This window comes from Opisthocomus hoazin, chromosome 15 (assembly GCF_030867145.1).
Source record: "Opisthocomus hoazin isolate bOpiHoa1 chromosome 15, bOpiHoa1.hap1, whole genome shotgun sequence".
Lineage (NCBI taxonomy): Eukaryota > Metazoa > Chordata > Aves > Opisthocomiformes > Opisthocomidae > Opisthocomus > Opisthocomus hoazin.
This window is the reverse complement of record NC_134428.1, coordinates 17740582-17766572: the sequence shown is the minus strand read 5'-3', so window position 1 is coordinate 17766572 and position 25991 is coordinate 17740582. Positions and strand designations below refer to the sequence as shown.

At 38.2% G+C, this 25991-nt stretch overlaps 2 protein-coding genes across 12 annotated transcripts in view; one reads left to right on the top strand and one right to left on the bottom strand.

The window, feature by feature from the left end:
• The window catches only part of CCZ1 (CCZ1 vacuolar protein trafficking and biogenesis associated), a 15292-nt gene extending 5264 nt beyond the window's left edge, over positions 1-10028 (top strand). The window contains exons 7-15 of the mRNA XM_075437071.1: positions 1330-1505; positions 2133-2214; positions 2840-2901; positions 3826-3937; positions 4376-4409; positions 4772-4889; positions 7155-7313; positions 8438-8565; positions 9680-10028. Coding sequence (XP_075293186.1) covers positions 1330-1505; positions 2133-2214; positions 2840-2901; positions 3826-3937; positions 4376-4409; positions 4772-4889; positions 7155-7313; positions 8438-8565; positions 9680-9735 — 927 coding nt within the window. The 3' untranslated portion in view covers positions 9736-10028. The remainder of the gene's footprint in view (positions 1-1329; positions 1506-2132; positions 2215-2839; positions 2902-3825; positions 3938-4375; positions 4410-4771; positions 4890-7154; positions 7314-8437; positions 8566-9679) is intronic.
• LOC104329102 (radial spoke head 10 homolog B2) lies at positions 403-25991 on the bottom strand. Of its 11 annotated transcripts, none has more exons than XM_075437063.1 (20): positions 24871-25646; positions 24088-24163; positions 23750-23818; positions 23368-23541; positions 22213-22298; positions 21585-21705; positions 20546-20722; positions 19700-19841; positions 19081-19202; positions 18431-18620; positions 17597-17708; positions 17433-17518; positions 17180-17328; positions 16318-16425; positions 15108-15284; positions 12965-13058; positions 12336-12422; positions 11061-11256; positions 10544-10769; positions 403-478 (listed from the first exon to the last, which is right to left on the bottom strand). In XM_075437063.1, exons 1-19 carry the CDS (start codon positions 25122-25124, stop codon positions 10565-10567), a joined length of 2625 nt encoding a protein of 874 aa, XP_075293178.1. In that variant the 5' UTR covers positions 25125-25646; the 3' UTR covers positions 403-478; positions 10544-10564. The 11 variants fall into 11 exon arrangements, with proteins under 11 accessions (XP_075293178.1, XP_075293174.1, XP_075293175.1 ...); XM_075437059.1 differs by lacking the exon at positions 403-478 and adding an exon at positions 2630-3047; XM_075437060.1 differs by lacking the exon at positions 403-478 and adding an exon at positions 25807-25991 and having other exon boundaries at positions 10023-10769; positions 24871-25201.

The following is a 25991-nucleotide window of genomic DNA, read 5'->3' as shown; positions in this document are numbered from 1 at the left end:
TTTTAAAATCGATTTTATATTTTAAATTTTTAAAACAGTTTTTAAAATAACACAATGTTGTGACTGTAAACAAAAGTACGGTTCGGTTTTATTTTAGGACAGCCTTTGCTTGTGGGTTTTGGGGGGTTTTTCGCTTGTTTTGTGTAAGACTCATAGACTCTAGAATGAATGCTGTTGGCACAAGCTTGTTTGATTAGCTGGTGTATACTTCTGTCTAGACTAAATTAAAAAGTAGAACATGGCAAAAAGGGAAGTAACAGATTTTTATCTTTAAAACATTGCTTTCCGTTGAAGTTACTACTGACAATAAAACAGTAATCAATATAGACTTGTACAACAGAAAGAAATCCAAGGAAAAAATGTTTCTTTTTTGCTGGGGAATTAGAAATGCTTAAAAAGTGTGGTCATGCAAGTTGTTACAGACCTTATTGAATGAATCAGCTACATGTTGCTGGCAGGCTTGGACTGCACTGAAACTCTGAAAGGAAATGAGACAGATTATAAACTGTGACAGAGATCTGTCATACTATTTGTAAGTATTTTACTTCTTGGGGGTTTTTTGTAATGTGAAATGACTGTAGAGGGAGCCACTGGATAACTCATCTTTCACAGAGCAGAGCATTTCATAGTGCATTTGAAATCTCTTGGTAAAGGTTATAGTCTATCAAGAAAGAGAATAATAGAAATTATCTTTTCCTTTGCACATGGAAAACTTATGGATTTATCTGCTAATATTTCTACGGAGTTAGTTCTGAAATTAAATATTAGTAGGATAGGTTGTGCTTTCTTATCCTCTCAAAAGATCTTGAGCTAGCCTTAAAAGCTGTTGTCAGTATGATTAAATAAGAGCAGGCTGACACCTGGAATCATATTCACACATAGAACATAGAATAGTTTGGGTTGGAAGGGACCTTTAAAGGCCATCTGGTCCATCCCTCCTGCAGTGAGCAGGGACATCTTCAACCAGACCAGGCTGCTCAGAGCCCCGTCCAGCCTGACCTTGAATGTTTCTAGCGATGGGGCATCAACCACTTCTGTGGGCAACCTCTGCCAGTGTTTCACCACCCTCATTATAAAAAATTTCTTCCTTATATCCAGTCTAAATCTACCTTCTCTTAGTTTAAAGCCATTGCTCCTTGTCCTATTGCTCCAGGCCCTGCTAAAAAGCCTGTCCCCACGTGAAAAGAGTATGGCATACAAGCAGAACTGGAAGGGTGTTTTTTTGGATCATGAGTGTAGATTACTGGGGAGTAGACTCAAATTTGTCATTTAAATCTACACATTGGAAGTTTGCCGAATTCTAAAAAACAACTGTCATTGTTCTCTTAGTACTTGCAGACACTGCATTTACAGTCTTGCGATCTGCTGGATGTGTTTTGTGGAATCAGCTTCTTTCCACTGGATAAAATGACTTACTTGAAAATCCAGTCATTTATTAATAGGATGGAAGAAAGCCTGAACATAGTCAAGTATACTGCATTTCTCTACAACGACCAGCTTATCTGGTAGGTACTTCTTTTGTGTGTCCTCAATTTCTCATCCTATAAATAAGTGCCATAATAACAAAGCTGCTGAGAGTTGCATGAAAATGAGAAAACTGAATGGTAGGATGAGTGATATGTAAGAAAGGCATTGGTCTTTGGCTTTAAAATCTCTAACCTGTACCAAATGATTACTTCCAAGTTGGCCTGAGGAGCAGCTAGAGAAGTAGAGAAGTGTCCTTGTCATTTCCATCGCATAGAGCCTCTGTGAATACACACACGTTCCTCTGTAGGACCTTTTAGCAGAGAAGGTTAATTAAAGGATTGTTCTTTATATGGTTCTGAACCAGAAAGGTGCAATGCTTGTGACGACTTCTACTTAAAAATGGATGTAAGAATAGCAAACTTTGTTAGTTTAAATATTGTTCCTAGTTCTCTTCTGGTTTACATCTAATTTAGATATGGTTTGTATTTAGCAAATAAACTAACATTTTATTAAAAATGAATGTTCTGGGATTGAATCAACTGAGACTGAAAAGTTGCTACCATAGTTTAGTATGTGCTTTGCCTGAGTTTTGGTTAGAGGAAAACACATGAGCTGAACTGCAGCACAAACATCACTTGCGTTTCTTTTTTTCCCTGATGTTCTAGGAGTGGACTAGAACAAGATGACATGAGAATTTTGTACAAATATCTCACAACATCTCTGTTTCCAAGGCACATGGAGCCTGAGGTATGGTAGTTGAGGTTTTTTGGGGGTGGAGGTTGTTGCTGTTCTGGGTTTGGTCGGGTTTTTCTCTTCGTTTCTTTCTGTTTATCTGGTACCACTAAGGGCTAAAATACCAAAGAGGATTATCTCTCTCTCTGCCTCTCCCCGCCAGATTTTTAGTTTAGGGATTCTGAGATTTATTGCTTTCAGACCACTTTACTAAACTCAGTAGTATTTGCACCTAACACTTATAATATGAATTCTGCTGATAATTTGAATATGGGATGGTGATAGGGAGTTCATGGAATGTTGATATCCGATGACCGTTCAGTACTGCAAATGAATCACTTCAGCTTAGTGGCTAAATGCAGCATGGAGCTGTAAGACCACATCAGTTATCCCTCCTCCTATCAAAAAGCTCCATCAGCTAAGTTTTAAAATTAATAAATGCAAAATCGGAATGCCCTGTTCTATCAGCATCTCTTACACTTTAGCTTTACCTCCTTCATGTTACACAAAGAGTATACATCTTCATGAGTGGTGATTTCTGCAAATGGCTTGCTTTTATTTGATTTAAAGACAGTCCACAAAAAGTAACAGAAAATACCTCTAAGTTGTTTTTTCTTGTGTATGTTCTTTATCGCTTCAGTTAGCGGGAAGAGATTCTCCAATACGTGCTGAAATGCCAGGAAATCTACAACACTATGGAAGGTAGCTCTTGTTTACTGTCACCATCCACTACTACTTCTCTCAAGGGCAAAGTGTTTGGGAGGAACAGGTGTATCTTGAGTACATATTCTACACACAGTTCATTCCAGAGGGTCACACAGTAGCTGGTGCAATGTAAACCTTGTCCTCTGGGGAAAAAAGAGAAAAGGCTTCCTTAACATTACCGCATATTCGTTTTTCTTCCCCACTGTTCTTCATGCACTGCATGAAAAATTTGGGAAATGCTCTGGTCATTTCTTTCAGTCAGGCACTTCGGACAAATGTGTAGATTTAATCTAGGGATTTATCTATTTATTTTCCCTCTGTACTCAGCATGTCAGAGTGAGGAATTCTGTACTTACACAGCTGGGCAACATTATTTTGAAAAACTGTGGGTTTGGACATATTTCTTTAATCACGGTAATTCCTCTTGCCTGGTTTACTGTATTGTTTCGGGATCAAGGCACTGGCACGCACTCCCTGTCCCCTCCTCACCCCCCCCAAGTTTAGGTGCTTCTAATATACCACTGTTCTACACAAAACTAATCTGAATGTACTGTTGGAAAGCAAAGGAAGAGTGCTTTCCCAGTAGCAACAAAAAAAGGGGTTTTAAAGACAGTCACAACTTGAATGTGGAGAGTTTTGTGGTTGTTTCTTTGATATGTGTACCTTATTTCCTTGGCATTGTTCTTGCTTTCTGATCCTGTTTCTGTAACTCTTGGGAGCATATTTGCAAGTAATACTTTGAAAATGTAAGAGTGCTGAGATAATAAGTAAAGGGCTGTATGCCTGTCTGGATATCTGAAAACTCATTGTATTCAAATGTATTCATATACACAAGTAATTGCTAGTTTCAAAAACATCGTGTTAAATAGGAAAAACTGAATGACAAGAATTCATCATCTGACCTATTGAATTATTTTCTAGGTTTCTTACTGGACCTTTAAATCTTAATGATCCAGAAGCAAAATGCCGTTTCCCCAAAATATTCGTTAACACTGAGGACACTTACGAAGAACTTCATTTAATTGTTTATAAGGTATTAACATTTTTCTCTGCAACAAGCTTTAAAGCCTAAATCCTCTTTTTCCCCTCAGTTACTTTAAGTGGTTTCATACCTGGCTTTATGTAGCATTAGTCAATAAAACAAAAAACAGTATTTTTTTTAAATTAAATATAAGTTTCTTGCAGACATATATCCTTGCATAAAACGCATTTTTAGCAATTTCACCTTTCCTCTACAACTTAAAAACTGTTAACTGGGCTGAATTTTAAAATCGTAACTATCCTGTGTTTTGCAGGATTGCGAAGAGATCATCCTGTTGAAGTGTTACCTTTAAACTAGCTTGTGTTGTGTTGTTGTTGTTTTTTTTAACTGGTTTATCTGTATGTCACCGCACTGAAGTATTGTCATTTATTTGAGGTAGCTGAGGTAACCTGTTGTAAATGGTTTTTTGCTTTAACTTTTTTGTTCCAGGCCATGAGTGCAGCTGTCTGCTTTATGATTGATGGTAAGTACCTATTAGCATCACGTACTTAGCAAGATATAGTTAGTACAAAATGCTATTAGATGCAACTTTTACTCTTGAAAAACAGCCACGTTAATTTGTTATTTGAGTCTGTTCTTCATGAGTGCTTTTGTCAGTCTTTTGGGTTTTGTTCCAGTGGTATAAGTCAGTCAATTTACACAATAAAATGGCTAAATACTGCCTCAGTTAGCCACGCACATTCAAAATCATCCATAAGGTTATAATTAAGAGAGAAATTTGTCCTAGGACTCTCACTGATGTTTAAAGAAAACAACTACTACAGAAACTACCTTCAATTGTGGGAAGAGAATCTCATCTCCCCCTTTTCTTTACCTGCCACCTAGCTTCAATTCCCCCTACGCTGGAGTTTTGCCGTAAACTGGACAGCATTGTTGGGCCTCAACTCACCGTGTTAGCATCAGACATATGCGAACAATACAACATCAACAAGAGAATATCAGGGTTTGTACCACATTTCTGTTCCTGTTGCAGTCCCTCATTAGTCAGTTAAAAAGTAGGTTTAATGAACTGCTTAAATAATGGTAACATGAGCCCAAATGTTGACAGCATTGAGTTAACTGTGTACTTTAAATGATGTTTATCTACCTTTCTGCATCTTAAGCATTTATAAAGTGCCTGTTGTTGCATATTCAGGTCTCCCTGCAGTAACATCATACATGTTGTTAATTTAGGAACGAATGTTTATTGTGTGGCTGCTGAAACTTTTTCCTTTATGTGTGTAATTGTTGCAGAAAAAATCGAGTAAATATTAAGATGAATTTCACTACTATCCGTTGAGAATCTGCCTCCTCATCCCTGAGCTGTCAACAGCTTATTCAGAAACAACAGGTGGACCTTCCAGGTTTTGCTTCTTTCATCTGCGAACTGAAACTAGCTGACCCGTGGAGATGTTCAGTTCTACAGGTTACTGTGCTTGCAGAAATACATCAGGTGGCAGAAATGCCAACTGAAGTGGTAGTCTTCTGGCACTGTCCCCATGTTGAGGTAGAGAAGTAGCAGTTCCTGCAAAATCTTAATTTTAGTTTATACTTTCTAACTTTTCCTGAGGAAAACAGAATCTCATCATGTTCACAAATAGCTCTTGCTCTAGTAGAACATTTGAGTTTAAAAAAAAAACAAACACAAAAATATCACTGTCTTGGTGCCCACATCTTTCTTTGTGCTGATTTCCTTTGACTTCTGCTTTGACTTTTTGCTACTTTGTATAATGTTTACAAAAATAAGTATTTTTCACATCAGGCGGACACTGACACGACTAGCTCTGTCTGAGCATTGCCTTAGACACGAGTACTTACAGCAGCTTGGACGGAGTGTATGTAACACTCAACTCTGTTGCAAATCCAGAAGGAAAATGAAGCTGTAGATGCCAGAGCAACTTCCGTTTAACAGCTTGAAATGGGGATTTTAGTGAGTGGATTGTTTGGTTACTGAGTACTTTTTTCCAGAATCACTGCTTCTTGAAGTGTTGCTGTGGATGGTAGGTGAGGGAAAAAATGTCTTATTTTTTCTATTTTGCAGAACTAAGGTGACTACTTGGTGGGGGGTGGGAAGTCAAATGAAGAAGGATGTTAATGCTTTGGAAAATATGCTTCACTTAGAACTATAGCTGAATTTCCAAAAAATTGTATTTATTTTTAGATAGATTTGTTAGTTGTGGAAGCAATAACAGCATCACATGTGACAACAAAAGAGGAATTAAAGCAAAGACAGGTGCGTGACTGAATTTATTTAGTGGTAGCATGCCAAATCAGAAAAATCGCAGGGTATAGAATAGGATGTGCTTGAAATTGTGCCAGTCTACTAAATCATTAAACTTCAGGGGTTTTAATGTCATCTGGGACTGGCTTTGGCAACTTTAACTCTTTTAAAGTTTAATGCCATTGGTGTCCTGAAAACATGATACAGTTTCTTGACACTAATGCCTCTGGGTGACAGAGAGCAAGGGTATCTAGTTGTTCACTATGGTGAGTCATGTCATCACGGTATCTCCCCCATTCTAAATAATACATAGCCCAAAGTACCCATTGCTAGAGACAGTTTTTGCCAGTCTGAATTTGTTCTGACTTCTACCAAAACTACAGCTCTAATTGATGGATTTTATGTTAACTTAATAAAAGAGGAAGTGGAGGAAGACTGCCAAGGCAGGAGTTTGAAAATAAGTCTCTTGCTTGGCCCTCACAAATGATAAGCGGCAATCTAATTGTCTAATCAAGGAAGAGTTCTTTCTTTTGATTGTAACAAGTAACAAAGATGTGAGTGGAAGAATACTTGCTAATTAAATTAAAGACCTAGCATCCATTCAAACCAGCTTGGACTGGCATAGGAGAGAGCAGCAAGGAAATAAAATGGGGACAGAAAAAACCAGCTCATTAAAAAAATGCAAACAAACTACTACTGGGAAGTGGGACAAGGCCTTTAGACTCCTCTTTGTCTATTTACTAGCAGCCTAAGCAGCAGAAGGGGAAAAACTGGTTGGTTTTGAAAGCTTGTCTTTTTTTTAAAAAAAAAGTGTGTTTAATAGAGTTTAATCATGCCACAAGTCTTCACGTACTTGGGTCTCTTCAATGTGAAGAGAAGTTAGATAACTTCAGGATGCCTGAGTGAGCTTTGCACTGGCTAGTTACCTGTTCTTTGTGAAGCCTGTGCTTATAGAATCTCAGTATTCACGAGTTTTTGTTTTTTTGTTTTTTTTTTAAATCTTCCTAGGGCTGAGAAGGAGCCTCAGTTTAAGTTTATCTATTTCAATCACATGAACCTGGCAGAGAAAAGTACCATTCACATGAGGAAAACACCCAGTGTATCACTTGCATCTGTTCACCCTGACCTCATGAAGATTCTCGGTGACATCAACAGTGACTTCTCCAGGTAATGCTTAACTATTAAATAGTCTGTAACTCCTTCTGTTGAGGGGATTTTTTTTTTTTTTTTCCAAATGAGCAAAGCTTTCATGTCATTGTTCATGGATGGCTATTCATAGTTCTGTGAGATAAATAGTGCACTGTAGGTCATATTTGGTATTTTGTGTTTGTTTAGAAGTAGTCTGTCTTAAAACTTCTATTGTCCTTTCAAAAAAAAAAATTCAAAGAAGGGCCAGGGCCTCTATCCAAGAAAATATCTATTTGAAGCTTCAGAGTAGCCATAACAACCTTAGAAGGGATGTGAAGCCTAGTGCTTTTAAGTCTGTCTAATCTCTGGATAAGTAGTTGAAAGGACAGGGAAATCTGCCTCTGCTAATATTATACCCTCCTCCTGGAACAGCTGGCTGCTTTTAGGGATTAAACGATAGATGAAATGCAAACTTTGTAGTTACTGCCATACTGCTGATAGAGAAGATAACTGGCTTCTTGCCAATGGTATTGTGCTTCAACCTGGGAGAGACCCTCTGTCACTATAAAAATGAACAAATAACATGAAGATGCTGACAGATTTGAGTTGTTTGTAACTCTTAATTACCAACTAGCAATTTTTCCACTCCACTTAAGGATAAGGCTTTCATTTTTCTATAAATGAAAAACGACTGTTTCATCTTACTGTGGAAGTACTGGGTTAGTGACAGCTTTATGTAATATATCTAGTTGTTGTTGAGACTGGTTTAGTTCTAGGTTTAACAGTCAGACATGTGAAAACTTAGTACTACCGCACCACCTCCAACTTTATTGGGTCACTGCGTAGCAAATCATAATTCCATGAAGTGTGTCCTTAACAGTATGGAGGATAGGTGTTTTCTTGAGAGCACCGGAGTGTTTGGCTGATGGACAAACTTTTGGATTTAATGGATTTACTCATTTGGGGATCTAATTGTCCTAAGCGGCCATTTATGATGCCTTCATCCTGGATTGCTGAATTATGTCTAAGTTAGTATTTGTAGTCTCTCATTCATACTGCATAACCACAACAATTTATGACATTAAGCTGTCCTAATGATTACAAATAAAGTTCTTGAAGATGAACTTGCTGCCACCTTCTTTACATTTTAAAACTTCTTTCAGAGTTGATGAAGATGAGGAAATTATTGTGAAGGCAATGAGTGATTACTGGGTAGTTGGGAAAAAGTCTGACCAGCGAGAACTGTATGTTATTTTGAATCAAAAAAATGCAAATCTGATTGAAGTTAATGGTAAGGATTATTTTTTATTACCTTTAAATACAGTTACTACTAAAATGTGTGTCTGTGGAGAAGTAATAAAATCCATCTTACAAGAAATCTAGAGAGAGAATGATCTATGAGAGACCAGGTAAGTTTGCATAAGGTTTTAGTCTGCCTTCTAACAGTATAAATATTCAGCAGACATTCTTAATTATTGATGAGTCATTCTTCCTCCTTCAAACAACAGAGGAGAGCTCATGAGGCTAGTTTAGGAGTAATTAATTAAGTGTATTATGGATAAGAGATGAACATATTTACGTCTGAGGTTTTATTTGTCAGTGATCCATGGGTAGGTTACTTATATATAATATCTATCCTGCCAGTGATCCTCACTCCATTGCAGTCTTGTTTCTAACACTGTTTTGAGAATGATTTATGACTCAGAGTGCAAATTAACATTAAGGTGCAATAAGCTTTTAAACAGACTTTAAGAGAAAGGGCAGTTTGAGTGTTACTTGCAGCAATTTTAGGGCTCCCTTTTAATAGGATTGTGTTCATTTGGACGATGGGAAAGAATTAATACCTAAATTTTAAAAAGAGGGATGAGTGGCATGACTTATACAACGATTTCTAATTGTCTTTCAGGATCAAACCTGCCATACAGAAACAGTAAATGAGAATGAGTGGGTTTGTGCCTGATAAACTATGGAAGTACTGCTGCCCCTGAAGTGTTGTCTGCCAAACAGCACAAAGCAAAAGTTTTGCTGACTTAATTTGTAGTAGCAGACTACCCTCTTCCCCCCTTCTCCTGAAAAGGGGTTACAACATTCTTCCTTGTGTTGAAGTTGTCTTCTGCCGTTGCAGTCTAAAGGTTAGACAAGATGAATAGCCCCGCAGCAAACTCAAACCATCCTTTACACTTTAGCCCCTCAGAATACAACTCATCTTTCAGACAGTGTGAAACATCAGACTTAACTTTCTCTTACTGAAGATAGAGTAAAATTAAGTGTATTTCTGCATTAGAAACTCCTAGGTTTTTTCTGTTTGAATGTAATTACACTCTCCTTGATGATCCCCATGGCTTTTCTTCTGGAAGTTCCTGTAAAATATCACACTGAAATATCTTCTTTTTATTTTTTTACAGAAGAAGTGAAGAAACTTTGTGCCACACAATTTAATAATATTTTCTTCTTGGATTGATCTGCAAAGGGCTGATTTATTGAAGATGTCAATGTCAGGCACTTGTTCAACATGAAAAGTTATTAGTCATATTATTGACTGGAATAATGATAATAGTAAAGCAATACTTGCTTTGTAAGAATCAAAATTTCTACTAAAATCTGTAAACTCTGATCATAAAATTTTTAGATTTTAAAAATGTTTATGTGCAAACTAATTGAAAACCAGTCTGAATTCATCTGTACCATTCCATTCCGATATCGTTATGTGAATATTTTACTGGAAAATAAAACTAACACTTGTTACACTTTTAAGGGCATCTTTTTGTTTTCCTGTGTTCATTTACATAATCGTGTGAATTTCTGCTAGTTTTCTACAATGATGAAACTAGATTGGTTACAAAAGACCCCTGAACAAATAACTTGCTAGGTTGGCCTGTTCTTTCCAGCTCCTGTTTCAGCCTGATTTACATTCTTTGTCAAATTCTTACATACTTGTTTGCATGCAGTATTTCAGTCAAGTAAACCATGTTTTAAGCAGAAACCATTTCACTGGGATATATGATCATGACAAGAAAATCAGTTCTTGTATCAACATTGAGGGAATTTTTAGGTACAAGTCAAATACTGACTTCTGGTATAGTTTTGTTTAAAGGATTACACTCACATACATAAATGACTGTATTCTCTTTACCAAGACCCTTGGTGTAAAAGCAGACAGTGTCCCTTTGAAACCAAGTCTTGTGCATAGTTTTATTGTATTTTAGACTCTACTGCACCTGTGGTTCTTTTGTTGTTGGGGTGTTTTTTCTTATTCAAGGAGAACTTACTTGAAGCTTCAGTAATTCTCATCAGAAGACTTGTTTCTTCTTTCTCTTTTTGCCAGCAGGCAGCTTGGTAACAACTGGGGCTGCTACAACAGGGGCCTCTTCCTTCGGAGGGGGTACTAACTGTGCAACAGGCTCCTCTAACTCAAAATCTGCACTCTTGGAGTCAAATGTTTTTTCTGCTGCAGCTGCTTCTTGCCTTTTTGCCTCTTCTCTTTCAGCAATAAATCTAAGTGAACAAAGTTTAAATTTAATGTACTGCAAAAGCAGGGAGACAGCTTTACACTGGCTAAGCAACTACAGCTATATTCACCGTATGAGCAGTATAAACTGTCATATCATAGAGAGGCAGAAAATCTGTCTCGTTACCACTTCAAGTCTGACTGACAGCATGCAAAAGAAGTCTTGACTGCCTTTACACAAATCGGGGATCAAATGCCAGGAAATACCAGAGAGTTAAGAGTTCTCTAACCTGAAAGCAAGCTGTAACATAAAGAGAACATAAAGAGAGAACACTCACTTTGCCAGCTCCTCATCCTTTATCTTTCTCAGCTCAGCTAATTCAGCATCCCGTATTCTATTTTCTTTTATTTTTTCCCTCAACACTTTTTCATGCTGGTAGGCAGGAAAGAACTTAGTTGTAAAAAAGATCTGCACCTGATGCATCCACAGACTAAATTCCTCATCTTGTTCAGTTTTGGCTTCTTTTGGTTCATCTGCAACATGTAAATTAAACATGTTTGTTTAGCATGGCATTTCTATTTCCATTGTGGTTTGGACTACAGCATTTCGTATGATACTCTGCAATGGGCAAGTCTAGCTTCTGCATGGTACAGAAGATCACAACCATGAGAAACTTTTAAATGATGCATGTGAAAGGGGATGGCCCTTTTGTGGGTCTTCAGAGTGACTTGTCCCTGGGAATGGCACGAAGAGTATGAAGCTTCTCCCTTAATGCTATGATAAATGTCTTCTGCAGTAATCTAGTGACAGTTCAGTATCCATGACTCCTGCGCACGGGGGAATGGAGAAATGAACATGACTACCTAAAAGAACAGAACTGCACACAAGCATCCAGTTGTCACTGACAAAAAACAGGCTAGGGCCCATCTGCCAGTTCTTTAAGGAACAGTGTTTTTTCGGAGTTGTAACTTCTCAGTGATCATATTTCAGTGAAAGAGCTCATGACTACACAAAGATCCTTGTCTACCTGTGTTCTCAGATTTGTGTTCTCTATCTGCAGAAAACATTCAACAAGCACAAAAAACCCAGATGAGATCTGCTAATCAGCCAGAAGGGAAATGGTATAAAAAGGTTACCAACCTCAACTTATGAAAATGCTCTTACTGATTTCTGTTCTGCATGAATGGCAGCCTGTCATAACATAAAACATCCCAGATAACCGTGGCACACCATTAATAATAATTCTTTTATTAAGTAAAAGAAGCAAGATGTAGCCATAATATCTTTTATTTGTCCAAGCCATTAAAAAAAAAATGGGCAGGCTTGCAGATTGAGCTTCTCAGAGTAAATACAATTTACAGCTTATAGATGCCCTACAGATAAAATGTGGCATTTTAAAATTGGAGAAATATTTAAGTTGGTACTTAAACGTCTCATTTAATTAAGTTTCATGGTCTTTAAACATGTTATTTTAAAATCTTCCTCCAGAATTAATGTTCACTTACTGCCCTCTTGTGACAAGCTGAAATCTGCATATACAATTAAAATTTCACAATTCAGGAGCTACAAGGGATTTTTTTGTGTTAGTCTTAAAACAGTGGGACCGCTTTACCTCTCAATTTCTTTGCTGGAAAGAAATCTTGTTCTTTTTCTGCATCCCAGCTTAACAATGACGGAACATCTTTGATATCTCCATGAGCTGTGTGAAATGAGAGGACAGTGTCTGAGATTGTAAAGAAAGAAAATTAAAATGACTCTGTAATTCTGTGCATTAAGTATCAGGTTTGATATTCAGCACAAACAAATATAAATTGTCTGACCTTACAGCTACACCTGTGGCTGAAATACTTCTGTACTGATGAAAAGTCTGTTCATAATGAAGGCAACAGTGACGAGTTCAATCTCCTGCTTCCATGCCCAAATGAGCAGGACAGAACAGGAAGAATTCCGTTTTAAAATGCCTTTAAGTTATTTTTAAGGAAACTGTGATAGCTTCTAATTAAAAAGCACAAAATGTTTAGAGATTCAAACTTGCCTAGCTATCTGTGTGTAGCAGGTGTGGAAAGCTAAGCACAAGCGCTTTTATAATTGCCAAACTGAATGCAGCTACCCTCTGTAACTGCAATCTATCCAGCTGTTTCAATGATCAGCTACCATTTTAATCATCTTTGAAGCTGCAGAAAGAGTGACTCTCCTCTAGCACCACTGTTTATAGATGCTTATGGTAACTACAATACTCACGCAGTAGAAATTCATGAAGAGAATGCCCTCTGTCTTCACAAGGTCTCAGTGGTTGGCAAGAAGTTTTAAATTCAGTTACTAAATGCCTGGACTTCTGTTCAAATTAAAAAGTGAAATCACTTTCCCATTTGAGTCATGCATACTCCTATCTCCAAAGCATTCTGCCAACCAAATGCATTCTGCAATTATGCCTATTTAAAAACATTTACATTGCAATAGTGTTTCACACTTTCACGTATTAGCAAATTGGTCATAACACTTTAGTTTTGATACCAGCCAAGTAAGTAGGATTATCCTATTTCAGAGCTAGGGAAAGACACAAGTATAGAGAATGAAAGCTGCTTTTCTTAGACATGTCCCTCTGTTCTTACATGTTGCTCTACATACTATTATTCATCTGCTCCTGAGGAAACAATGAATTTCTAGCCCTGAATACAGCAATATACTCCAGAAATTACACCGAGTGAAAAGGAGAGAACAGCATTCAAGAGCGTATCTGAGAAGGATGCTTTGAAATCTTTCCAACTGTCATCCCAAGCATCCTCTGCAGCCTGATGATGCCACTCTTTTCAGACAGTGACAGTAAAAGTCTCACAAAAACTCAGGTCAAACACAAGTCTCTTTTCTAAGGGTTGGTATATTTTCTAAAAGTCAGAAGTTTCCAAATTCTCTGTCTGATTTCCATGATTGCAGTAATCCTTACTATCTTACCCTGAAATCACACGGGTAAGAAAATACATTTTGGGTTTTGGAATATCGAGAATCTCGTTATAGTCACACACTGGGTACAAAATTCTAAAGGCAGTGAAGGTGAAAAGTCTGCTGCAAAAATTTTGAAAACTATTTTAGGAATTATATTACAGTTGCCTTCCCTAGTGCTTCTAAATCTCTCTACCCTATTCTCAGCCTCTCACTCCCCACCTTGCAAATAAAGACAAAAGTGTAGCCTTATCCACCACTGTTTTTATTAATGTAGAAGATACCACCCAATATTCTAAATAACAATAGCTGAGGGTATGTGTGGAAGCAAACACTTTGTTAACAATGGAAATGCACCCCTTCTAGGCTCATACATGGATTCAGATGCAGGAACACGCTGTATTTCATATCAGATGAAATTTTAGTCCCTTTCAAAACTTAGAGCTACCTTGGCTACTCTGTCTCCCATGAACTGCAAACTCTCTGCTCCATCTTTCAGTGTGGGCTTTTTGCGTACCTCCTGTTTCTTTATTTCGTCTTGTGATGTGACATTTTCAATTGAAGATAACCATGAACAAGCGTAAAGCTCAGCTGCCTTGGAAATGTCACTGTTCATGTCTGTACCAATTATACTTCTGCTTTAAGTGCACTAATAAAAAGTATACAGAAGACTTTTACATTCAATACATTTTAACTTAAGATTTTCTTTCAGTCTTGGAAAATTTGACTACTTTAACAGGACCATTTCACTGTGCAACCGCATTAATACTTGCAACGATGCAAAGGAATGGATTCCATGGGATGGGAGAGAACGGGAAGTGGTGGTGTTCAGTGGCACTACTAGCTTACAGAGACTGTGAAATTAGGTATTTGTGAATGCGCTTTGAACTAATAAAACTACTTTCATCTTGTGCGTAATTCCAAGTAATAACAATTCTAAGTCATGCCTTCAACCACCCTGTGCATCTAAATGGCACCCGTTTCACAGGCAGCATCTTACAACCTACAAAATCCTTAATTCAAAAGTTTAGCAAAAAAGGAACATAGCTTAACTGCTAGGAAACAGCAAGTCTTGCTATGTACAACAACTGCAATGCCATTTTTACAGGGCAATTTTAGATATTCAACTTAAAGCAGGAGAGGTGTATCTTCCACCAGTCAATCAATTTGTCAATTCCCCTTCCAACACCGGAAGACTTGCAAGTATTTTATGTGCATTTACAGTTATCTAGGAGAATGTGCAAGTGTGTTAAAACTGTCTATACTGATGTTACAATCTAAGGTAGCAACAAACAGAAAAAACAGAAGGACCCAATCAAATGACTGTTTATGCAAAAAGAGGAAATTGGTTTCTATGTTCAGGAAACACAGAACATTTGCAGGGCCCGACTTTGCCCTCTAAGTGGGCATACAATAATATTTAACAGGTCTGCATCAACTTTACCTGGGACAGAGAATATTCTGAGTACAAAGACACATTTGCGGTTCCCTCGGAGAGACCCTCGATTCTACAGCTACTTCTTTTCTGATTACCATGATCTACTTGCTCCTTAATCATATCACTGGTAACATACACCGATGCACAATCAAGAAGAGCTTCAACAAATTCAAGAAAAACCAACTAGAGTAAAACAAACACAGTGATTAATTAATTAATTTTTGCAAAATCCCTTCATTAATGGGCATATGTACCTGAGCACGCAAAGAACTGAAAAGCGATTGTGAAGCCTCGCTGGCCTCATTTATCTACTCAAGCATCCCTTCTTCTGAAGAAAAACTGAAAACAGCCAGATCTCAAAAAATTCAGGAGGTGATATACTGTGTTATGCCTCAAGCAAGTCCTACTGCATAATTTCTGCTGTATCTGGAGCTACGTGAAATTTCTCTAACAAATAACACAACTATTATTATTACCTAAAACATGTGATTGCCTACAATGCCTCCAAAAGCCCCAAGAACAGGTTTATAATTAATCCCTTACCAAGACTTACACTGTGTGTTCAGTTTATCAGATACCATTTAAAACAATAAATTCAATTACGTCATTTACAATAGATTGTCACTGAATAAGAGGGAATTCTTTAAGGGTGAAGGCTGCCTATAGCAGGCCAGAAGTCAGGCAGCACAAGAGTCTTCTACAGTCACTGTTTGACCTCACTGAGGTGGCAGCACTTCACACGTCACCACTAATCAGGTTTCTTGGATCACCAGGTTTTCAGGATCAGTGGGTTGACATCTTAATTACTGACCCATCTTAACATTTCCAACACATACTTCGGCAGATGAAAGTGCCGAGTTCCATCCCTGCGTAATCACTGTGTACACATACTGTCAGGCAACTGCCCACAGACACAACCACCACTAGCAGCAGTCTCCTGGAAATGGTGTTTCACCCTCTGGATTACAGCCCTCTTAAGGACTTATCTGTATGGTCAAGTGTGCTGAGACAATAAGCAAAACACAGAAGTACATGAGCTAAATCAGAAGATGTAGGCAGAACAAAGGAAGACAAAAATAGAGGCTCACATTTGCACTCTTTAATTTTCCAGAATAATTTGTTTTCCTCGTGTTCTAGCAGATAGGACAATATTTGCAGCATTTTTAAAAAGTAATTTTAATGTTCTTGTAGGAATGATGTTTTTTTTCATACACACCTCCTGCTCCAGGTTGGTGCTACTGCTATCATGTAGAGAGGGACCATCTTTGACAAGTATTTCCACAAGTCTTGAAACAGTTAATTGTTTGCTGAGAAGTTTAAAATCCTGGGTAAAAGTAAATGCTACGTGTTAACAGCACTTAAGGCATTCCCACATGGACCTAAGCTAACTCCCTTTAAAGCCTGTGCAGAAATTTGTAGTGGTTTCAAATGATACTTCCACATACGTAATTAACAGCCGAGTGAAATTCTGGCCCTACTGAAGTAAACATAAATTTTTCCTAAACTGCAAAAACAGTGTTAAGAAAGAACTTGTGAAAGCTTTTAAAATAAAAATACAAAAAATTACAATGTTGCCATCTGATATTTTTATTATTTTGTTTCATGAAAAAAGGCTTGGATTTAAACAGTGACTCAAAACCCAGGCATATCAGTGGGAATTGTTCCCTGAATCTCATGTTCATCTTGCACTATATTAATTTAACACATTATTAAAATGGCTTACTGTTATTTCTAAAGCTGCCAGTGTTTGAATTCTACCAGTAAGACATTTTTGTATATACATTTTTACAGCACGGGGCGGGGGGACAAGCAAAAATATTTATATTCCCTTAAAACACATTTGTCTAGAATTTGAAATGATGTAGTAAGAAATCAGAGTTCAATCCTGCAGAAGTACATAACTAATTTCTGTAAAACCACTGTCCCTTTAATGTTTCTTGGACAGATTGTACAAACAACATCGCTCCTACCTTTTCAACTGTGCAGAAGCCACAGGGAGTATTTTAAAATGCTCATATAAACTGAACAAATAAAATGCATCTAAACACACGACTTTAAAAAAAAAAGTAGATTATTACATTCAACATCCAAAGAAAGTGCCTCATTTTCATTGTGAGTTCAAATGGAGGTCTGGTACTCGGTCTACAAAAAGCTCTGTGTATTTCCCAGCATTTGCCGATATAGCTCATAGTAAAAACTGTACATCGTTCCTCAGAAAATAAGATACCTTTAAAAATTAATTGAGAAAAAATAACAGTTACAATAAACCTGTGATGTATGTGGTACTAACTGATGAATTCTGTGCAGCACAGAAAAAATACTGTTACTTACCCTGGACACGACAGGCAGCGGGAATGACATTCCTGGACATCATTTCTAAGAAACACTTCTGCAGGTAAGGACCTTTCTCTCTACAGCTGAAACAAAAATACTCTTGTCTGGGAAAACTCAAACAGATTACACTGAAATAAATTTCACTAGAAGATAAAACTTACTTGTGCTCTTCATGATAGATATGAAATGCTAAACGTATCAGGTAAGATAAAAATGTTCTGAACAGTAAAGTCTTGTGTGGACAATGCACCTCCTCCAGTGGTGTCTTATCACCTAAAAAATTTGACAAAATAAATCTCTACTGCTATCATGTACATTAAAATGCTTACAGGCACATTGACTTGTCAGCCTTTCTTAGTCACTCCATCTCTACCTACCACAGTGTAACAACACTCCCAGCAGAAGCAGAGCAGACACAGCATCACTTCCAAACAAGCAGGTCAAGGGAGAACTGTCCACCTATAGCTCAATCTTATCAAACTCCCTTTTTCCAGAAATGCAACCACTCAGCATACAGGAATGCAAGGGTAAGTAAAGCTGGAGTTAAACCTGTCACATACTAGGGATACTACAGTGTCTGAATGGAACTGATCGATTAACTGACTCTGGAAGAAAAAAAACATACTACATGCAAACCCAAGTTAAAAGCACTTGAAAAAAAGAAATGAATTTGTTTCTTCTACTTAGCGCTCTCAGACCTCTTAAAATTACATGTAATAGTAATGGCAAGACCAGGGGTGAATACAATTTTTGAACAGATGGCTCTTTAGAACAATTTTTAAAGTGGTATTTTAATCTTGCGTTTTCTCACCTAAGCACCTGAAGTGCCTGGAGAAGGGTTAATGCACCCTCTGAGAACTCACAGGCACAGAGGTACTCACTCAGGGCCACGTAACTACGAGAGCTGAGCTGTCAGCAGAACTTGCCACTCTAACTCTCCACAGCTTACTATTAAAATTCCTAGATTCTAGACCGCGAGCAACAGAAAGACAAACCATTCAATATCCGATCCATTTCAGCAAGAGTTATGTTGGAGTGATGAAACTGGCAGTCCTTCAGAAATCTCCAAAACTGGAGCTTAGTCATGAGGAAGGTGTTGTCTGGAGAGTGACCACAGCCTAAGCTGCTGTAGAAGGTGTAAACTCTTCTCAGTTCTGTAATATGCCTCAACATAGCATATTCCACCTAAATAAAGCAGGACACATTTTCAGCATCGTCTCACAGCAAGCAGGGCTCAGCTTGTGTTGATCCTGTAACTAGGCATCTAATGTTTTCGATCCTGCAACTTCGAACAGCATATCCCTGGTTAAGTGCTCACAAAAGCATTACTCAAGTGTAGTTGTAATATGTATTTTTTGATGACTGATAAAAATAAATTAGTCTCTGTCAGCAGACAAAGCTCACAGTAGCTAAAGGTTGCTGCTGAATGTCCTTCCAGATATCTTAAAATATTTTTTATTGCCTTCTAGTGGAAGCTCAGGAAGAGGCGATACTGTCTATTCATTCTTTATGCTCTTCTGTTTTCAGGGCCTTCAGATTTTTGAATAATTCTTTCACTGAATTAAATTACTTTAATACAAATAAACCAGAAATAATATGAAAAACATTGTGGAGCAAAACTGAAAATATCAAACAGTAGACTTACTTGTTTCACTTCTTCATGTCTCTCTTCCCTTGGCAACAAGTCAAGCAGTGAAGATATATTCAACTCAATATCTGATCCCAGAATAGAAGACTTTTCTGAGCCATTAATGATTGTAATGTTTTCTACCACGCACAAAAAATAAATCAGAACAAACTAAAATTAAGTTAAAAATAGATATACACACACACACAGAGAAAATGAAACACATATTATTCCTTCTTTTCTTACCGACTTCAAACTGAGAATAATAAGACTCCTTCATAGTGAGAAGTACAGATTTCATAATCAACAGCATAACAACTGAAGAGTAATTTTGCCAATCCAAGCCCCAGCCAAAAGGAAATGCAGATATTACAGAAGTTACGAAACTTTCAAACAACACTGTTCCAAAAGCATTACAAGATGCAGCGTGGATGTGTCACTCAACTCAAAGCGTCATGCACAGCAACCAAGAAGCATGGGAGCAAAAGCTATTAATTATTAAGATAACTCCCATCTTTAACAATGCTCTTTGAAGAAATGTGTCTGGCTCTTGAATAAGTATGAACAGCTTCACATTACAGTAAAAAGGAACAACAAAATGTAAACTGAGTAGAATTTGGTTTTTTAAGCGGCTTACCAGTGCCAAAATGACTTCCAGCGCAAATGGCATCCAGCTCTTTCACGTTCACCACATCCCCTTGAAAAGCAGGATATTCTACTATACGATCATCTATGAACTCTCCTTCATAAACATGACCATTCTGGAAGACAACCTTGTCCTACAGATGGATCAAGTTGATTAATTTCAATATAAATCAAAGATCAGAAAAAAATAACACTAATGCTCTGAATCAAATTTCCTTTCAAGAATCTTAACTAAAATGCAACATATAAGATGAAATAAAGCAAAATAATTTTTCCTACCCTCTTTTTGTGAAGTACTTTGCCATCCATTAATTAAAGTACACTGCCGGAATGAAGAATTGCCCATGTATCTGTTTGATTTTGAAAAGTGTTTTGATGAAAAATCATTTCCCCCCCCATATACAAAGACTTCTTTGCAATCTTTCATCTGCATATGTGGCACTCCACTCACAGGTTTTTTTATAACAGTCTCTTAGTGTGAGAACATCTCACTGCAAGGATAGCTTGAAATTCATTAGCTCATAGTGTACGAGTGAAAGTACTGACCAGCCACTGCAAAAATCAAGATGCAGCTATTGAACTGAAAATCTCCACAGTGAAACGTATTTCTTTATGCATACAACTCACATTTAACCATACAGGCAAATCTGTGGCCCAGCAAGGTCCTTGGAAGGACTCCTACTGGTTCCAGTGGACTCGGCTCTTTTTGTTGGGGTTCCATCCACAATGCAAACTGAATCTAGTTTTCCACACAGAATTCTAGAGATCCACTATATAGAGCAGAATTGTCTCCTCTGGTGTTGTCTGTAGTTCTGTCTTGCTGCTTGTCAATACTCACCTTGCCATGCTTCTTATTACAAACCCATTCACCATCGTACACTGCTCCACTGGCATATATGAACTTCCCATGTCCATGACGTTCCCCATTTACAAAATCACCTACGTATTCATTCCTTAAAGGATATTGAGATGCAGGCATTCTCTTCAAAAACCATATGTGGGTGCCATATCCATGCTGAAAAAAATTTGTGTGTTTAAAGAAAAAACATCTCCAGAAAAGCTACAATAGCTACCAGCCCAGACTTCCAAAAAGAACTACCTAAGCCTCTTTAAGAGTCACTGTTGGCAAATCTCTCAAATAAAAGCACCCAGCTGATAGCTGCAGTACTTCAAACCATCCAAAGAACTACATTCTAAAAAGGTGCATGCGAGAAGCGCTCAGAGTATACACCAAATCAACACACACTCGAGCAAGCTCTGCCAATAGGTCTCCTAAGGACATCCTGCCTGCCAGAATCCTTTTGACTGTAATGCTGAACAGCCAGGTGAGGAACACCATGCCAGACAGAGAGCCACGGTGTTCCAGAAGCTGGACTCCTTGACAATTTTATGCACAGTGAAGACAGAGGAAGTAGCTCACATACTTTTTCCAACAGAATAATAAATAGAAGGGACAGAAAATGCCAGAAATCTTCTCCTTCCATCATAAAACTTTTACAAGAGGGAACAGCATTGCCTAGTATTTTACAGGTGACATAGAAGCAAATCGCCACATATACTCACCGCTGAAGTCATATCTCAGGCTAATTATCATCACAAACATTTAACTTTTTAAACCTTTTTATGAAAAAGGTTTATATTTTCCATCAGAAAATTACAATTTTGTAAGACGAAGTCAAAAGCCTTTTAAAAATTTAAATATTGCTAACATGAGAATCAATTTAGGATTAACAGTACATTTCTGCTATCTCAGCTGGCAAAAATCACACACAGCTCCTTTGATAGTGCACAAAATCTAACTAGTCTAACATACCTAGTTTTACGAGAGTAATGGATAGATGCTGAACTAAAGAGGTTGCTGGGGAAGAAATTAATACCTGTATGCCATACACCCACTGTCCCATATACTCTTGATTAGCTGTCAACCATCTCATTCTTCCTTTTCCATGACGTACATTTTTCTCCCACTGACCTTCATACGTATTTCCAGACTTATAGCTGCAAGAAAACAATAACAGTTAATGACTTGTTCATAGTAATTTCTGAGTGGACCTTATGAAAGCAAGGTTTATGCAAAACTTCACTGCTAATAAATTTAGCATTTATTAATGCTAAATATAAGCACTGATTTGAAAGCTGGCTCATTGTGACAGAGGTTTGATCGTACCCCCTGTTTACCTCCTATTTTTGACTTAAAAATCACTCGAGTTTATTCGTTTTTAAATGGTGATCTGTGGTTTACCAAAGCTGATTTTGGAATTTATCTTTAGACATTCTTTTGTGTGAATGATCAGCACAAATATACCAACATAAAAATGTAACCTACAGAGAAGATCTATTTTATTATTATACAGCACTTTGTACAATTACTTATTCCACTGCAGAAAGTACACACTACTATGAAATGGTAGCACTTGTATCCATTTTAAACAATAGGAGAAACTGCATGAAAATACATGTAGAAGAAAAAAATACGAAGCTAAGAACAAGTGCTACCACGCTTACCATCTCATTCCCCATCCTTCTTTGACGTTATTTACCCAGTCACCTGAATACCAAGAGGTATGTTCCTCATCGTAATAAATGGTACCCTGAAACAAACCGTAAATCTAAATACTTAAATATTCATCTACATTAATAAAACATCACATACAAATTATAAGACACAGGTAATCACACTCTTACTTATCATCAGTTTGAGACACTGTACTGAAAGCAACTGAAGTGACAAATAAAAAAGCCATTTCTTTCAATGAATATTAGTTAAGACCTTAAAAAAAACCCGAAGTGTTAAAAAAAAAAAATCATATTACATTACATCAAAGTCTACCATGTTTTTCAAACTACTTGGAAATACTTTCAGAGAGCTAACTTTGGCAACTTAACCACAGTAGTCACTCTGAGGTAAATCAGTTTTCTGACTCATTCAGAATTCAACTTCCAACAGTAGGTCTACAGCATTAATTGTTATTTCTCTATCTGACAGCTTCACAGCTTCCTCTCAGAACACACTGGACAGACCCCTGCACTGGTGACCACCCACAGCAGCCTGTGTGATTTCAGTGTCTCGTTAGTGACACAGAACAAAATCACGTGTGATTAGAATGGATTTTCCTCACATGCTGAGCATCATTCTTCAAAATGCCAGGCCCTGAAGAGTGTCTCTATCTGGATGCACAAAATGGAGAGATAAAAGCACTACTTGCTTTTAAAAAGATGGAACTAGATGTTATTTACACTACGTAAGGCAGTCTTAACTGTAATTACCATACTTGGTCTGCTTAACACATTTGGGAGGCAGGATCACTTTGTCATTACTGGGAAGCTAATTGTTCTGTCATTGTTAGGTCGCTACTGATGCAGTCATCAGTTTTGACTTTGTCATCATCTACTTGGAGCAGCATAAAGGACAAACCACAAAATAGGACAATTACTCTTTTAGGATACCGTTCATCTCTTCCACTATCAACAACATCCCATCCCAATTGTTTCAATTACCATTCACAACTTCAGAGAAGATCCTTAGGCAGAACAAATCTCAACACAGCGTAAGACCACACAACAGCACAAAACACTTTTGCAAAACCTTTCTGCAGGAGTTCTTGCTGTTCTAGAAGGTAGTCACCCAAGACCATGCTCTCATTCGGTGTTCTTACTTACCTTTCCATGCCTTTTGCCTTTACACCAATAACCAATGTAAGAAACAGGATGAGTACCACTCCTGAAGAATCCAAATCCATGCCTAAGTCCATTCTTGATTGATCCTTCGTAAATGCTGCCATCATTCCATGTATAACGGCCATTAAACATCTGCACATTCTTAACAAACATTCCCTAAAAAATTAAATTACAACATTTAAAAAACTAAGACTCACTGTTCCCCAACTATCTGGGAGAAGTCAGGCTTGTGACTGAAATTAGTGCCGTAGTTCTGCAGTTGGCACCCATGCTGTATCAATTCCTGCAACTTACCTACCTTCCTTGAATTTGCACACCTAATTGGCTGCAATTGTGTTCAGCTGTAAGTTAAATAGCACTTTACCTCATACTTCACTCCATCAGCCCATGTGTAAGTCCCCTGTCCATGCATAAATCCTTCAGAAAACATGCCCTTCAAAACGAAGAGAATGGCATCATTTGCACATTTATTCTTACCACAGCTGAAGCCTACAGCGACTGTAAGATTTCAAAATAATGACATAGTAATTCCCCTCCAACTACTGGTTTCAAACTTAGTTTGAATGCCAGAAACCTACAGAGCTTTCAATGCCTACACATTCCAAGTGCTCAGCCTCCACCTACATTAAAAGAAATAGCCTGCCTGTTCTAGAGGAAGAACCTGATCCACTACTACTCTTTTGTTTTAATTTATACACTCACCTTATATGTATTTCCCCCCTCAAAACACGCAAATCCTTCGCCCTCATACAATCCATGGACTTTTTCACCTTCGTAGCTACAAGGAAAAGAAACCGAAGATGAAGATTCCAAGTTACCACTAGTAGACCTAAATCACAGCAGACATGTAGTAAGCGACCTTTGATTTACCATGGTCTACACACAGGCCAGTTGTTGCATCTTGTGTAGAAAAATGAGCTATAATAAAATTTCCGATTTTTTGCACGTTCCTTGTAATATTTCACATAATCATGTTGCCTCAGACCCGTATTTCTTTCAGTTAAGAAAACAAAGCACTTTGGTAGCATTTGTTAGCTTACAACCAGGCAACCTGGTAAATATGCGAAACATTACATACAGCGCCCTTGAAGTACCAAAGGACTTGGTTAACACTGCCATTCACCTGTTTCCTCAGTTTAGGATATCCTTAAGGGATATAAGCAGCCCTAAAAACTGAACACTGAATGACAGAGCCACATTTTCTCCACCAGCTGTCTGTATACTTAAGACAAAACTTCACCATAGGTGAACAAGCTGACAGAATGAGGTTTTTCACAAGCAGAGTGCCAGCAACACTCCAAGACGCAAGAAGGCAGCAGAAATTCACATGTACCAGTCTCATAAGGTGGCACAACTACTAGGTCTGAATAACCACATTCACTGCCTCAAATCAAGAGTCAAATCCGTGTTTGTATGACACTGGGTACACCAGAGATACTTAAATGAGCATTCTTAACTTCACTGGCATATTTGTAACAAGCATACCTTTTGACACCAACTTGAGTAAGAACAGCCTCCTCGCAGTACTGAGGAACATCTTGGACTGGAGGCTCCTCTGCCTCCTCTGGGTCTTTAAGCGGTATCACTGCATTTGCCTGTGTTTCTTCCGCTCCATTCACTAACATCTGCAAATCTGTCAGCTTTGTTGAACTACTCTCAGCTGCAGTATCTTGTACAGAAATAGGAGAACATACAGGCTTTTCTACCTTCTTGCCATCTTTCTTCTTATCTTTTGCCATAACTACTGCAGTGTCTCACCTTGTATTTTCCTTCTTATATTTACTGTCTTAAGTACAGACTTTTTTCCCCCTATAATCTATTTGATAAAAAACAAAAAAACAACAAAACATCTAACTACATGAAAAATTATAAATCTTAACTACTACATATGCGTGTTTTAAGTTATTTCTGTACCAACAGCTCCTCAAAGCAGTGGTTTCAGCCTGTGGTAGGCAGACGGAAGGGCTAAGTGGAAGCGATGGCTGTGAATTACCTCCAAGAAGTCCACCAACGCCACTGCAACACAAGCGTTGTCAACAGACTTACTTCTGCTGCACACAGGTCTCCATCTTTACTGGAGATTTGTAGGTGTCTAGATTTAACCAGGTGGAAAAGTTGAAAAGCAATTCTCAAAGACTGGAGTTTGGAGCGTTTCTTGAAAGTTACAGCGTTACTAATTTATCTTGCTTTCAAAGTTATGAGTTGTAGATTGAACCACAGCAAAGTATAACCACTACAGCTTGTAATGCTATTCTGCCAGCTAAGAGCTACCTGCAGGTTGCAGGACTGCCTGGACAGCCGTAATCACAATCCGCGCTCACTTCAGGCTGAGCGGTCACTGCTTTGTAACACCAGACTCGAACCGCCTGCTGCAGTGGCGGGGCTGACAGGGACGGCCTCAAGCAACCGCCATGTTCTCACCGCTTCTCGCTTCCCGCCAGCGCCCCGCTCCCCGCGGGCAGTCACAGTGCCGGATCACAGCGCCGAGGGCCGAGCGAGGGGCGGCGATGGCAGCCCCAGGATGGCAGCCCGTCCGCCCCCCCCGGGCCGCCGCTCCCGCAGTGCGGCGATGGCTGCCGTCACCGCACCGACCGCACCGCCCAACC